Source organism: Balaenoptera physalus (genome assembly GCF_965194825.1).
Source record: "Balaenoptera physalus genome assembly, chromosome: 20".
NCBI lineage: Eukaryota > Metazoa > Chordata > Mammalia > Artiodactyla > Balaenopteridae > Balaenoptera > Balaenoptera physalus.
In genome coordinates this window covers 56,083,192-56,097,400 of record NC_138901.1, presented here as the reverse complement: position 1 = coordinate 56,097,400, position 14,209 = coordinate 56,083,192, and the positions used below count along the sequence as shown (strand labels likewise).

Genomic DNA, 14,209 nt, shown 5'->3' with positions numbered 1-14,209 from the left:
CTCCTCTGTGTCTCAGCTGTCCCTGTCCCCAGAGAGCCTCATACAAGAAGCTGCTTCCAAACTGGGAGGTTCCACATCTGGGCAGGTCCAGCTCCACGCCCAGTGAAGGGCATGAAGAAGGCTGAGGCTCTGGACTCCAGCCAGGCCTTCCCCAGGGCTCTGAGGCCAAGGTCTTCCTAGTCTCAGGAGGGGCCAAGAGATGGAATGTGTCATTTGAACAAGTGAGCCAGAGGGTGGTGAGTGAATGATTGACCACTCGAGGGGAGGTGGGCCGGCCTCCGGGCCCTGTTTGACTGTCCAGGCTCAGCTTACCTGACCCTGGTTACCAGCGAATGCCACCCTGGGCCCTCCTTTTCCTCCCCCTCCCTCATTGTGACCCCAACCACCTGCCCCATTATGACCCAGTCCTTCTCCCCCTCTGGCTCCCAGTGAGTATGTGGAGGCCAGGGGGCCCAGGCAGTCCTGGGACCCGCGGCCATGGGTGAGCAAACCCACTACCGAGCCCAGCCGTGCTCTGGCACCAACCCCAGGAAATGCCAGGACCTAGGAGACTCAATTCTTCTGATCCTGGGCAGCTTCATCTTGCTCAACGTGGGGATCAACGTGGTGACTCTGGTCAGGGCAGGATCAGGGCAGTGGGGTTGGGGGAGCCCTGGGGTCTTGAAGGGGCTGAGGTGGGAGGGCTGCTGGGGTGTGGCCGGACAAGGGTTGGATTTCAGGGCTCACCCTGCTCCCGGCCTCCCCCCTCCCCTGCTTCCCTCAGCTCTGGAGGCATCTGAAGAGCTCCTTGCGGACACTCTTCCATCACGTTTTCCCCAAAGGTGAGTGGGCGCCAGCGTGGGCTCAGGGGACGTGGGCCTGTCCCCTTTCTTCTATCCCTGCCTCGATTCTCAGCCCCTCAGGAACCCAGGCCCTGTCCCATCTCGCCTTTCCCCGCAGACAAGCAAGCCAGCTGTGTAGGCAGCCATCGCATGTGCCTGCGCAGCTCCGTGGATCCCAACAACCTGTGCTCAAGAGTTTCTTCCCGCTTCCGCCATCGCCCAAGCTTCCTGCTCGGGCACCCAAACCACCTTGACTCCTGGCTACCAGTCACAAAACATAAGAAGGCTTCTGGGTGCTGCTGGATGCCGCCTCAGTGTGGACGGGCTGGGGCTCCCATGGAGGCTCCACGGGGACTGTGGAAGGAGGGGGTAGTGGGAGCTGGCGAGGCCCCTCCGGTCACAGCCTTAAAGTCCCGAGCCACCTTTTACTCCAGGCAAGAGACATCTTCCACGCTCCGCAGGATGAGCAAGGTGGACGTGCTTCCACTCCGCCTGCCCCAAGAGAGCAAGACGAAGACCCCAGACTATGACCCAGCCCGGGCCCCAGCCCGGGCCCAGACCCGCCCCCCAGTTCAGCCCCCTGCGCATGCTCCTGCCAAGGCCCAGACCCCCTCCCCAGCCCTCACCCCTGAGCACAGCCCTGCCCAGGTCCATGGCCCTGAGCATCCCTCAGCCCATACCCCAGCCCAGGCCCAAGCCCAGGCCCCCTCAAATGCCTCAGCCCAGTCCCTGGGCCACACTTCTGTCTGCACCCTGACCCATGCTCATCTGACCTATACCCATGCCAACACTCTGGTCCCTCCCCCACCTTCGGCCCCAGTCCCTCCCCCAACTTCTGCCCCTGCTACTACTCCTGCCCTAGCCCCTACACCAGCCCCTGTCCCGATCTCTGCCACAACCTCTGTCCCAGAGCTGGTCATGGCCCTGACGACCACTCCAGTCCCTTCCACCACCCCTACCCCCATCCTAGCTTCTATTCCCTCTACCTTGTCTGCCTTCAGCCAAGGCCTCTCCTCCGGCCAGGTGGTCTACGATGCCCGCAGGGTAAAGCAGAACGTGGTCCATGTGTGTCCCCCTCAGAACTCTGGGTACTCCAGAAAGGACTTGGGTACCGTCTCCAGGCCCCAAGAGGGGCATGGTCTGGTGAGCTCTGGTACAGCTGAGCAAACACTGAAGCAATGTAGTGGGGACAGTGCCAAGCCCTCCACAGGATCCATACTGGGTTACCTGGAGTTGGGGAATATGGAATGGAAGACCTCAAATGATGCCAAAGGCAAATTTGTGCAGTCCAAGACCTTCCCTTACTGCAGCTTCCATCCTTGCAGTTCTGAGAAGAGAAACACGGACCCCCAGGCTCCAGTCTACCCCAAATTCCTGGTGTACTCCAAGGATGCTGCACCTTCTCAACCTTGCTTCCATTCTCCAACCAGTGCCCAGAGCTCACCATGCGCCATGCCTCCACCATGCACTCTTTCTCTGCCTCTTGTTTCTCCCAGATCCTTTGTCCTTCATCAACACAGCAACCACCAGAAGCCCTCCGCCTTAATACAACCCCCCACCTTTCCCCCAACCTCCAAGTCTCCTCCGTCTGTCCTCTCTTCCCAGGGCCCCATCCCTCCCCAGTTAGCCACGACGTCCCAAACCCCAAACCAGCCCCAACCCCCTGAACTTCGTGAGACTCTAGACCTCAACCAAGGCTCTGTCCTCCAAAGGACCCCAGGCCCTGCAAACGAGAGTAGACTTTGCAGAAACCCAGGCCTTACCCCAAATCCAGGCCTCCACAAGAACCCTCTAGGAACTGACTCTGTCCAAGCTTTGGGCCCACATCAGACCCGAAAGTTATTTAGATCTGAGGCAGTTCCTCGAAAGGAGGATGCAGGGCAGCACATACCATGGACTTCTGTCCCACCCAGTCAGAACTCCTGCTCTCCCAAGGCTCAGTTGACCTACAATGACCTGCAAACCTTCTCAGAGGTACCTGTGCTGATTGAGCTGCAATCATCCTCCCGGCGAGCAGGCAGCCAAGACTGGGTGTACCACCCCATGGATACAGTTCCTCCAGCCTGCCAGAGCTATCGCCAGATGTCTACGCCTCCCAAGACCAGCTGGAAGCCCTACTGTCCTGGGTCAGGCACCCGGCTAGGGCATGTGGTCTTTGACGCCCGCCAGAGACAGTTCAGAGCGGGCAGGGACAAATGCGAAGCTCTGTCTCCCAGGCGCCTTCACCGAGAGACATCCAACAACTCACCGGAGACCATCAAGGGGTGGGGATATCAGGGGACAGATATGCATGAGGAATAAAGAGACAAGAGAAGTGTTCTGTGGTTGTGTGAGGACATCCACCCCAGCCCCATCCCACAGGGCCTGATGAGGACCTAAACTATCCCTGCTTTCCCTCCATCGCTGTCTAGCTAAATCCGTTATCCCCAAGGCCCTAGAGCTGCATTGTCAATTACAGTAGCCACTAGCCAAATATGCCTATTAGAATATAAATTAGTTAAACTTAAGGAAAAGTAATTCTGTTAAAATTTAAGTGAAAAAGTTAAAAATTCTCTTCCTCAGGGAACAGAATTTCCCTGGCGTCCAATTCTGTTCCCTGGTGGTCCAGTTGTTGGGACTTGGCGCTTTCACTGCTGTGGCGGGGGTTCAATCCCTGGTCGGGGAACTCAGTCCCTGCAAGCTTCATGGCTTGGCCAAAAAAAGAAAAAAATTCTGTTCCTCAGTGTCATGGTCTTCTAAGTGCTCAGTAGTCACATGGAGCTAGCGGATACTGTATTGGACAGCACAGATTTAGAACGTTTCCATCATCATGGAAAATGCTATTGGAGAGCAGTGCTTTAGAGTTTAGAGCAATTTTCCTTTCCCTGTCACCCACCCCCAGCATCTTAAAGCTCCCCCAGAGCCCAGAGAACTCAGTTCTTTTTAGGGTGGCTCAGAAGCCACCCTCTGGGGAGGAGGTAAGATGTAGGCATGGACACCCAACGCCTGATTTCCCCAGACTGTGAGAAAGAGCCCAGGCTTCAGTTTTCCTGATCTGGTCTCTTGGGTCACGACCAGAGGTATGCAAACTTGCCTCCCCCGTTCTGGGCTGTGTTTGGGGCTCGTGGTTACTGAGGGAGAAGACCTCTCTTGGTCAGTGACTAGGAAACCTTGTGTTTGAGGCTCCCCAAATTGAGCCTTGGATTCTGACGGTCCCCTCCTTCATAGGCCTCTAATTTTCTCCAGGTGTCTCCACTTAATTTTCTTGCCCATGGACTTAGGCCTAGTTCACTGTGGAGACAGACCCCTGGGAAAAAGGAATGTAAGAATTCCTGGTCCAGCATTCATTGGTCTAATCTGTGAGCGTGTCTCTGGTGTCCTATCTTTCTGTCCTATTATTCTGGCTCCTAGTTTCAGCCTGGACTTAAGCTGTGTCCATGATAGCACTGGCCGCTGAAAGCAATTTCCTTCCCCTCATAATTTTTCATTGCCCTGCCCTAGCCCAGCTGGAGTTTCCTCTGGACTTGATTTTCAGTCCTGATAACTCTTCTGTATACACACATAAGCTGCGAGATTGCAAAGTATTTTCCCTGCCACCACTTGTGTGTCTGAGGTGGGCAACACTAATATGTCCCTTCCCTGAGTCAGATGTCCATCCCTGGGTCACTACAGGCACACTATCGGTGTGTTCTTGTCTAACATTACCACCACCGATTCCAAGGAGATACGTCCCAGCGGGAGAGCCCATTTCCAACACCTCTCTGGCTCAGCTCTGCCCTTGGACAAGTCATGTGCAACCTTTCTAGGCTTGCAGTCTCACCTCTAAAATGAAGTTATAATTGCATGCAAGAACCCTTCTAGATTTAAATGACCAGGGCTCCTCTACTCCCAAGTGAGATGTAGAGTCCCCTATTTCTCCGCATGCCCTAGTGTATGTCCCTCATTATTGTTTGCTATTCAGATCCATCCTATTAGGCCTCTATTCTAACCCCAAGGAGTGTTTGTGCGGTTGACCTGGCCTTGTAAAGACACAGAATAGTTTATCTGCATAGGAACTACAGCTTCCGTCAGGCACTATTTGAACGGAACCGGAAAGGATGTGGGGGCGTGGCCCCAACGCCCTGGTAGTTTTGAAGACAAACTACAACTCCCAGGATAGCCGCGAGAACTCTGCAGCGGGAAAGGATGGTCTGAACTCTGACTGGAGGCCGGGCCGGTCCGGAACCACCCCGACAGCCTCCAGAAAGGGGCGTGGTTATAATTTAGGGGCGTGGCCTTGCAGGCAGCAGGAAGAAGTTACCTGTTGAATCTTCCTATCCATTCTCTTCCCAGCCTTTGTAGCTACCCCTAAGAGGGAAGCCGTAAACCATTAGCCTCTTCTGAAAAAGAGGTAAGGGGACGTAGACAAGGGGCAGCGAAGGAGGCTACTGCATTCCTTAGGAGGGGCCAAACAGCTACTTTCTACCTGCTGAGTCAGGTGAACCGTTCCATGGGGGCGGGGAGCAGCATATGAGAAAAGGGCAAGGACGGAGGAGGTGTTTATTTGTTCCCTTTCAAGACTAAATTTAGGGCCCTTCGTCTGCAGACCCATTGGCGGACTGTGCCTTGGGAACCCTCTTGGCCTCTGGAAGAGAAAAGAACTGGGGCCAGTTTTCCTCAGCAAAAGGAACGGCCCGTCTGGGCTTCCTCCCGTCTGTGTATTTCCTAGCCCCAAAACGACAGAGCCATATGGCTTCCGCGGTCTGGGGAAGTGCTCCCTGGTGGGGCCCACCGCCCCCAGCCCCAGCCCGGCCGCTCACGGACATCGACTTCTGCTCTGGGGCGCAGCTGCAAGAACTAACCCAGCTGATCCAGGAGCTGGGTGTGCAGGAGAGCTGGAGTGAAGGTCCCAAGCCAGGACCATATCTCCTCCAGGCCAAGGACTTTGTTTTCTCTTTGCTTGGTAAGTAACCCTCCCAGCCTTCGGGAACTTGCAGCTCTCAGCTCCGCCTCACCCCGCCCCGGCTCTGGATCACGCCTTTACGATCCCTTCTCTTTCCTTAGGTCTCGTTCACCGCCGGGACCTTCGCTTTCCTCCTCAGGCAGAGCTCTTGCTGCTTCGTGGCGGGATTCGCGAGGGCTCCCTGGATCTGGGGCCTGCGCCTCTAGGTCCCTACGCTCGGGGACCTCACTACGACGCCAGCTTCACCCTCCTGGTGCCCGTGCTTTCGCTAGATGGCACTGGGCAGGAGCTGCAACCGGACGTGGGATCCTGTTACGCATGGCTCTTCCTCCCAGAGCAAGTACGCGGAACCTCGGTCCGGGAGACATGGCAGGATTGCCTAGGACCCCCAGTCCCAGGAGGACGTGATTCGATCCACCCAGCCCAAAGCAAAGAAACTCCCAAGGATCCGCAAATCTCCGTGGACCAGCTGCACGGTGACGTCACTGAGGCTGAGGCACACGAGTCTTTGGAAAAATCACCTAGTAATGTTTCAGTGCCAGAATTGCCTCAACAAGACGTAACCGATGTTGACTTTCCCTCACCACTGAAAAAAACGAATGGTGACGTCACCAAAGCAGCCGACGTTAGCCCAGTGCCACAGCCGTCGGAGGCTCGGGAGGCATGGCCCACATTGTGCCCCGCCCAGGTGGCTGCCTGGTTCTTTGCTTCGCTGGCTGCGGTCGCTGAGTCCCTGTTTCCGGTCCCGGGTGCCCCGCGCTTGGTCCACGCAGCCCGCCACGCGGGGGTCACCACCATCCTCCTGGCTACGCCTGAGCCCCCGCGCCGCCTCCTGCTTTTCGACTTGATCCCCGTGGTGTCCGTGGCCGGCTGGCCCCAGCAGGCTCGGAGCCACTCTTGGGCCGGCCCGCTGGCCTCGGAGTCGTCTTCCTTCTACCTGGTGCCCGGCGGCGGCGGCACAGAGCGGCCGGGCGCCTCCAGATGGCAGCTCTGCTTCGCCCGCCAAGAGCTGGCGCTCAAGACGCGCATACCCGTTCCCCTGCTGCAAGCGCACGCGGCGGCCCAGGCGCTGCTGCGCCCGCTGGTGACCGGGACTAGGGTCGCGGCGCCCTATCTCCTGCGGACGTTGCTCTACTGGGCGTGCGAGCGGCTGCCCGCGCTCTATCTGGCGCGACCCGAGAATGCGGGCGCCTGCTGCCTCGGGCTGCTGGATGAGCTGGGCCGGGTGGTCGAGGCCGGGACGCTGCCCCACTATTTTCTGAGTGGCCAAAAGCTCGGTGCGGGGGACGGCGCCGCTTCGCTGCTCCGGGCGTTGGCCCTGCTTCGCAGGGACCCTGCCCGCGCCCTGCGCGTCGCTGTGGAAGAGGCCAAGGCTGCACGCAAGGGGGGCGGCTTAGCCGGCGTGGGAGGCGGGGCCCATTAAAGACGCTGTTCCTACTAACCTGGAATGTGCTTCTGTTGGCCAGCGGGATGTGGAGGGGACTGCTCTCCCCTCACCTGGGAGACAGGCTGAGCGCCTTGGGCCCGAAGAACCCGTTCTAGAAGGCCTCCTCGCCGGTTCCTCCGCTTCCTCCCACCCTCCTCCCGCCGCATCCCTGGCACAGGTCGTTCCCTTCTGGCCTCTCCACTTTCCAAATCTGTGGCCAGCACCCCTCCTGCTCCCGTGCAGCCTCTGGCATCCATCTCCCGCCAGTTCTTATGGTCTTTTCTCTTAGGAGTCAATAGGGATGGGGGTAACATATTTGCTGAAAAAACGTGTAAAGGAGAAAGGTATGGAGACCAGGGACTGACCAATTTGTCTCACACAAAAGCAGAGATATTAAGGAGGCCGGATTTCACCCCAGGCTAGACCTCACCACCACCGCTATCTCTTCAGTTATTCCCCCCACCTTCCTCATCCAGTTCTGTCCTCCATCCCGGGCAGTAGGGTCCCTTTCTCCATTCTCGGGGCATCTGCCATTCCATCTATCTAAGCCCAACCTCTCCCCCAATCCAGAGTTCCATTCAGTGGAGTCGCCTCCTTGTCCCTCCTCCTCTGAACCCCGAGACATGCGAGACATGCGGCCTTGTCTCGGCTCCACCTGTCTCTAAGACCGTCCCCACTCCCTGCCTCCAAGGAACCCCAGGGTTCCGCCCGCCCAGCTTCACCCCCCCCCCACCTCTTTCCCGGAGTCTCCGCCCCCTGCCCCGCCCCCGGGCCGGCTCTCGGAGGAGGGGAGAGCTGCTGTCGCCGCCGCCGCCTCAGCTGCCCACAGCTGCCGCCGCTGCCGCCGCTCCGCTTGGTCCAGCCGCCAGGCCCAGTGCTCACTTCGCCAGACCAGGGCGCTCTGCGGAGACACCCTCACTCCTTCCTGGGGTCCGGGACGCCTAGCCGGGCGTGGGGGGAAGCTCCGCTTGCGGGGTACAGGGAGGGAGGAGCCTGGAACCGGAGCCAGCGCCAGCCGTCCCCGGATCGACAAGATAGGACAGGTTGAGGGGCGTCGGGGAAGGAAGAGGGGGTGCTATAGGCAGTCCTGGGGAGGACAAGGAAGCCCTGTCGCAGAAAGCTCTGATGCGCTCTGACTTATAGCGGGGCTGTTCACATCTGGGGACCCGTGACAACGTGGGTGCACTCCTCTCTCGGGGGGCTGGTTGGATTGGAGGGCGTGGGATCTAAACAGCACCAGCTGTCCCCGAGGAAATTAGGGGCTGCCAGAAAAAAACAAAAAAGCCAAAAACCTATGCTCCTTATTCCGAGGTGACAGAGGGCCCTCCAGACAACCACCTGGTGTAACCACTAGGAAGGGCGGATTTGGAGGTGACTTCAAAAGGAGTGGAGGGTAACAAGGTGAGGAAAGGGGCTCAGCAGCTGGAACCCTGTGCCACTAGAGATGGGGGTGACTTGGTAAAAACCGGTATCGTCCAGAGACAGGGTCTGGGAACCTCTTCTTGCTGATTGGCGACAGTCTGGATATTTCAAGGCATAGTTTTTTGGGGATTTCAGTGAAAAAAAGTGGGGGATTCTTCACTTAGAGGGTGGCAAAGGAAAAGACACCAAGGTTGGGTTCTTCCTAGACACTGGCAGCACCCCAGCAGGGGTGGGGTGAGCTAATATCCCCAAAGCTAAGGACCCACACCCTTAAAATTACAAGAGTGGCTTTGGCAGGAGTGCAGGGCCCGCAAATAGGGTGGAAAGGTGCCTGGGGATATTGGAACCACATCCTGGAAAATTTGAGGGTCTTGGCTTTGGGATAGTGTTAGTGGGGGACAGGGACACTGGAGATCAGAGAAGGGGGAGTTTTCTGTGGGGGGCAAAGGTCGGGGGTGGGGTCAACTGAGAGGTACATAGGCTGCTGGGTCTGGCGAAGCTAGCACGAGGCCCAAGGGTGGGAGCTGGTGCCTGGGGTGGGGGTCGTCTAGGGCTTATCCTCAGGTCCCGTGGGTGAGGCGGCGAGTCGGACCGGAGAGGCAAGACCATGTCCTGGTGAGCTAGCGGGCTTCTCTGGGGGGGCCCAGCGCGCTCCGGGAGCCTGCCGGTTTTGGGGTGTCTCCTCCCGGGGCGCCATGGCGGCACCGGCCAGCAGCCTGATCCGGCAGAAGCGGGAGGTCCGCGAGCCCGGGGGCAGCCGGCCCGTGTCAGCGCAGCGGCGCGTGTGTCCCCGCGGCACCAAGTCCCTTTGCCAGAAGCAGCTCCTCATCCTGCTGTCCAAGGTGCGACTGTGCGGGGGGCGGCCCGCGCGGCCGGACCGCTGCCCGGGTGAGTGGCTGGGGCGGGGTCTCCGGGCCGGGGGTCTCTCTGCCTGGGAGGTTGAGGCCAGGGACTCGGAAGAGCGGGGCCCGACTGACGGCGGCTCCCCGAAAGTGAAAGGGGGTGCGCCTGGACCACAAACTCTCGGCCAGACGATGCCTCAGTTTCCCTTCTCTCTCGCCCATAACCCCGAGTCTCCTTGCTTTCGAGGGCAAGGGGAAGGCTTGAGGGGCTAAGCCTGGTGCCCCGAAGCCTGGCAGCTCCCGCTCGCCCCCCCTCCCAACACACGAGTCCCCACCCCCACCGTCCTCTGCCTACGTGCGGTCTCTCGCGATTCTTTCAATGCCGAGCGGAGGGGCCTGGGGGTTCCGGACGCCTGGGTCACCCCGAGGGTTTCTGCGGCTCCGGCAGCCCCGTCCCCGCCCCGCTTCTCCCGCTCCTCCGAGCCTTGGCTCCGTTCCTCCTCGCCGAGCTTGCCTGGCTCGGTACCAATCTCCCCAGCTCTCCCCGGGGTGTCCTTGCAGCTACCTCGCCAGTCCGCCCCTCTGTGCGCCCTCCTCCCGTGACCTGCACTTCAAGAAGGGAGCTGGGCACTCCCCCATGACCGCCTACGCGACTCCGAAATCGGGTCCCACTGGCTCAGGGGACCCTCTGCCGCGAGCAACTCAGACACACTACACGGCTGGATACCCGCACGGAGACTGGGGGTCGTACCATCTACGAGGGGGTACCGGGAACTCGGCCGCAAGCGCCGGGGGAGGAGAGTTGTGAGGGTTAGCGTGTGGTCCCCGTCCAGGTGCGACAGGCGGGAAGTCCCTCTGGCCTCGCTCCCGCCCGCTCCCAGCTCCCCTAGGGGGAGACCCCCCCCCGCCCCCCGCTGGCGTCCTCCTCCCCCCGCCGCCGGCCCTCCGCAGTGGTACGGTCCGCAGCCCACCCTTTGAGTGGGACCCAGCCCCCACGTGAGTCAGCCTGCCTCACCAGCTCCCTGGCCCCCTCCCCCATCTCCTTGGTTTGCTACCGAATATCCCCCATCCCAGGCGGGTTACCTGGCTGAAGGGGAGAGGCTGAGCCTCAGGGAGGGTTGGGCCCCCGCGAGCCAGCAGACTGACAGACAGACAGACAGACAGATGGGTCAGTGTCAGACAGGCCGGCGCTGGGCCAAGGCGAGGCCCGCGAGAAGCGAGCGGCAGCCGCAGCAGCAGGTGCTGAGTCAGCGTCAGGCCCAGTCCCACCCCCACTCCTGAGGGGGCGCCCCTACCCTGGGGTCACCTTACTGCCCCCCACATTCGCAAACACACTGCCGCTTCAGCAGCTCTGCCTGTCTCCCTTTGTTCTCTGCCTTTCCATGTATCTCTCCCCTTCCTCTACCTTCTTCTCCCTTCCCCCCATTCTGGTTGAGCTGTAGAGTAGGAATTAAGCCTTTAAATAAATTTCAATCAATTAAACTGAAAGCTGGTTAGAGGAAGCAGAAGGGACCCACACCCCAGCTTCCTCTGGAGTCAAAGAGAGGTGGGAGAGACCTTGCTTAGAGGGTCAGGGAGCTGGGGCCCTGGGACCCTCTTCCTTCCCTCCATCCTCCTTTCTTTCTCTCCTCTGATCCCGCCAAGTGTAGCAATGTTTCTGGGAACAGAGATGTCATGTTCCAAGATGAATGTCTCTTTCTCCAGAGCCTCAGCTCAAAGGCATCGTCACCAAACTGTTCTGCTGCCAGGGTTTCTACCTCCAGGCGAATCCCGACGGGAGTATCCAGGGCACCCCAGAGGGCACCAGCTCTTTCAGTGAGAGGGGAAGCCAGCTGCTGGGTGGGAAGGGGGAGAGCAGGCATAGGAGATGACAATCCTATTGTGGCTTCAGGTTCTGTTGTTTTCAGTCTGGCTCTTTGACCCCGCAAAGGAAGAAGTAGAACTGGGACCAGAATTGAGGGGGGGCTCAGATGGGGATTGGAGGCTTGGGGTACTGATACCTCTTCTCTCCACCCCCAGCCCACTTCAACCTGATCCCTGTGGGGCTCCGTGTAGTCACCATCCAGAGTGCCAAGCTGGGTCACTACATGGCCATGAACGCTGAGGGGCTGCTCTACAGCTCGGTGAGACAAGGGGGCAGAGTGGCCTGGAGTCAGGGGACTCCCCTAGCTATAGCCTTCCCAATTGCAGATATTTTGCAGCTCAGGGCTTCCTCTCCCTCCAGCTCCTGCCGACACCCTGTCCTCACTGCCCGCTCCCAAGCACCTCCTCTAGGGTCCCTCCAATCCCTTCTCCTCCAATAGCCTCCTAAACACCCCCAGGCTCTTTGAATGTCCAACTCTTTCAACCTTTTAGACCCCCTGTGTCTTCTCCAACCTCCTCTAGACCTCATTATTACTCACTTCCCCAGAGTCATTCAGGATACTGGGGAAGGATTCAGGAACTCCTCCAAGCAGAAATTCCCTCCAGGTCCCCTGGATGGTGAGAGGTTGGGAGTAGAGCAGAGAGAAGTTATCTTCTCATTCCAGGCCCCCAGAAGTCTAGTCCCTGGCCCTCGGGGGCCACCAGACTCTTCCTCACCCTCCCTTTCTCCCAGTGCCTGCGTGGGCTCAGAAGTTGGCTCTCCCAGTCTCAAACGTGTGGATTATATCCTGCCTTGTTCTTCCCAGGGCTCCCTTCTGTTCAGTGATGTGTCTTTTTGTCTTTCTGTCTGTGTGTGCCTTTCTGGGTCTTTGTCTCCTCAGCCACATTTCACAGCTGAGTGTCGCTTTAAGGAGTGCGTCTCTGAGAATTACTATGTCCTGTACGCCTCTGCTCTCTATCGCCAGCGTCGTTCTGGCCGGTCCTGGTACCTGGGCCTGGACAAGGAGGGCCGAGTCATGAAGGGAAATCGAGTCAAGAAGACCAAGGCAGCCGCCCACTTTGTGCCCAAGCTCCTGGAGGGTGAGTATGGACCCCCAGGGAAGAGGTGGACCACATGGGACGGTATTGACCTTGACATGGACATTTAGTGACACACAGCTAAGGGGCTATAAGTGTTTTAAGAGGACACATGCTATGACAGGTCAAGCCAGGAAGGCTCTGGCCTTTGGAGGTTTGGGAAGCTCTCCTTCTGTGGGTTCCCAGAGGAGGATTGTAGGGGAAGGGAGCCCTTTCAGAGCTCTCTTGGTGCCTAACTCTCCTTCCTGCTCCTCTCTCTCCCCTTCACAGTGGCTGTGTACCGGGAGCCTTCTCTCCACAGTGTCCCTGAGACCTCCCCTTCCAGGCCCCCTGCCCCCTGCCATGCAGTCCCCGGACTGGAGGCTCCCTGCCCTCGCCACCACCACAGCCTGTCTCCCAGCCCTGCTTCTGGCCCTGCTCTCACCCCTGCTGCCACGCTCATGCCCTGAGCAGCCAGGTCCCACCAGGTGCTCTACCCAGAGGGAGCCTAGGGGCCGGCCGTGACTTCCGGGGCTGCTGAGACCCTCAGATCCTTGGGCCCGGGAAAGGGCTCAGAGAGGGGGATGTCTGAAAATGGTCCTGGCTGATCACTTCTTTCCTTCCACACTCACACCCTCCAAAGCCTTTTCCCGAGATGGCGCGGGGGGTTCCAAAACTGACAAAACCAGAGCATAAATCTTCCGCACCCCGGGCTCAGCCAGTTCCTGGAGCCCTTTGCCCTTTTCATGGCCACCAAGCCATAGATTTATAGGTCCACTGGAGCTCAGGATTAGTTTCCTTCTTTCCCTACTCCACCTTTTGCCTTGTTCCAGACAGGTTCTGGAACACCAGGCACCCCAGCCGGGGCCATTTCTGCACTCAGGGTCTGTGCTGGAACACAGGCATGCTGCCAGGCTCTGTTCTGGATCCATCAGGCTTCTGTCCTTCACCCAGATGGACCCCTGGTTTCCAAGTGGAGAGAGGCTGGATTTGGGCCCTGTCCAGCTGTTGGTCTTGGCCTGAATTGAGCCAGTCTCAGATCACCACAGGTTTAACTTTCTTACCCCAGAGACACCCAATTCTAGAGCGTGATGTTCTAGACACGTACGGAGCCATACTTCCTTCTGAATCTCAGCTCTAGGACATAGACCACGACTCTCAGCCCTTCCCTCTAGGATGGAACTAGAGCCTATATAGCCATGTTATTGCTCTAGAGTAAGAGTTCTAGACCCACGCTCCCACCTTCTCTAGTGATACCTGTTAAGCAGGAGCTCTGGAAAGGACCCAGCTATGATTCACAAAGAACTAAGTTCTGGCTGGATCAAGAACCACTTCTTGTTTTCCCTAGACAATTTTCCAAAAATCTTATTCTTCCTATAGAATGCTAACCTTATTTTTTACATGCAGTTTCTAGCTCCTGCAACTCAGCTGGGGTCCTGCCAGGGAACAGAGGCTGAGGAAGGGCAGAGGAATTTTGGAAGGAATCCCTGGCTCATAGAAGGGCAGCTAGGATGGGGAAGGGGCCAGAACTATGGCATGACTGGACCTGTGCCTGGGTTGGGGGGACATGAACACTTAGCTACCTCAGCAGGAATTCCTTCCAGGTCCCCTTTAAAGCTGAGGTCTTTAGGGTAATGGGTCTAGAATAAAAAAGACAAATGGGACATAGCTTTGACCCCCCCAAATGAGGAGACCCCAATTCAGCAATAAGTCCCACCCTTCTCCCCTACGGGTCAGGCCAAGGAGGGTGATGGCCTCTTGGTCTCTAGACCTCATACACCCCTCCAGCTTCTAACTGAACAGAACTTGCTTTACCTCAGCTGGATGTCAGGTACCCAAAAAAGGCTCTGCTCCCAGG

The 14,209-nt window shown here is 58.4% G+C and overlaps 2 protein-coding genes and 1 pseudogene across 6 annotated transcripts; all 3 read left to right on the top strand.

Annotated features, from left to right (window-relative positions):
* The first annotated feature begins 971 nt into the window (after positions 1-971).
* On the top strand, positions 972-3,323 carry LOC309651204 (uncharacterized protein SPEM3 pseudogene; annotated as a pseudogene). The gene has a single exon. The product of its transcript is annotated as an uncharacterized protein SPEM3 pseudogene (transcript).
* Positions 3,324-4,984: 1,661 nt separating this feature from the next.
* LOC309650166 (transmembrane protein 102-like) lies at positions 4,985-7,183 on the top strand. The gene is made up of 2 exons (XM_082441187.1): positions 4,985-5,742; positions 5,844-7,183. The coding sequence occupies exons 1-2, from the start codon at positions 5,529-5,531 to the stop codon at positions 7,163-7,165; spliced, it is 1,536 nt and encodes a 511-aa protein (XP_082297313.1). The 5' UTR covers positions 4,985-5,528; the 3' UTR covers positions 7,166-7,183.
* A 1,150-nt stretch (positions 7,184-8,333) lies between these two features.
* Positions 8,334-14,010, top strand: LOC309650173 (fibroblast growth factor 11-like). 4 transcript variants are annotated; one of them, XM_082441212.1, is made up of 6 exons: positions 8,334-8,569; positions 9,238-9,478; positions 11,137-11,247; positions 11,452-11,555; positions 12,177-12,375; positions 12,643-14,010. In XM_082441212.1, the coding sequence occupies exons 2-6, from the start codon at positions 9,286-9,288 to the stop codon at positions 12,819-12,821; spliced, it is 786 nt and encodes a 261-aa protein (XP_082297338.1). In that variant the 5' UTR covers positions 8,334-8,569; positions 9,238-9,285; the 3' UTR covers positions 12,822-14,010. The 4 variants fall into 4 exon arrangements, with proteins under 4 accessions (XP_082297338.1, XP_082297339.1, XP_082297337.1 ...); XM_082441213.1 differs by lacking the exon at positions 8,334-8,569 and having other exon boundaries at positions 9,042-9,478; positions 12,261-12,375; XM_082441211.1 differs by lacking the exon at positions 8,334-8,569 and having other exon boundaries at positions 9,042-9,478.
* The last annotated feature ends 199 nt before the right edge of the window (positions 14,011-14,209 follow it).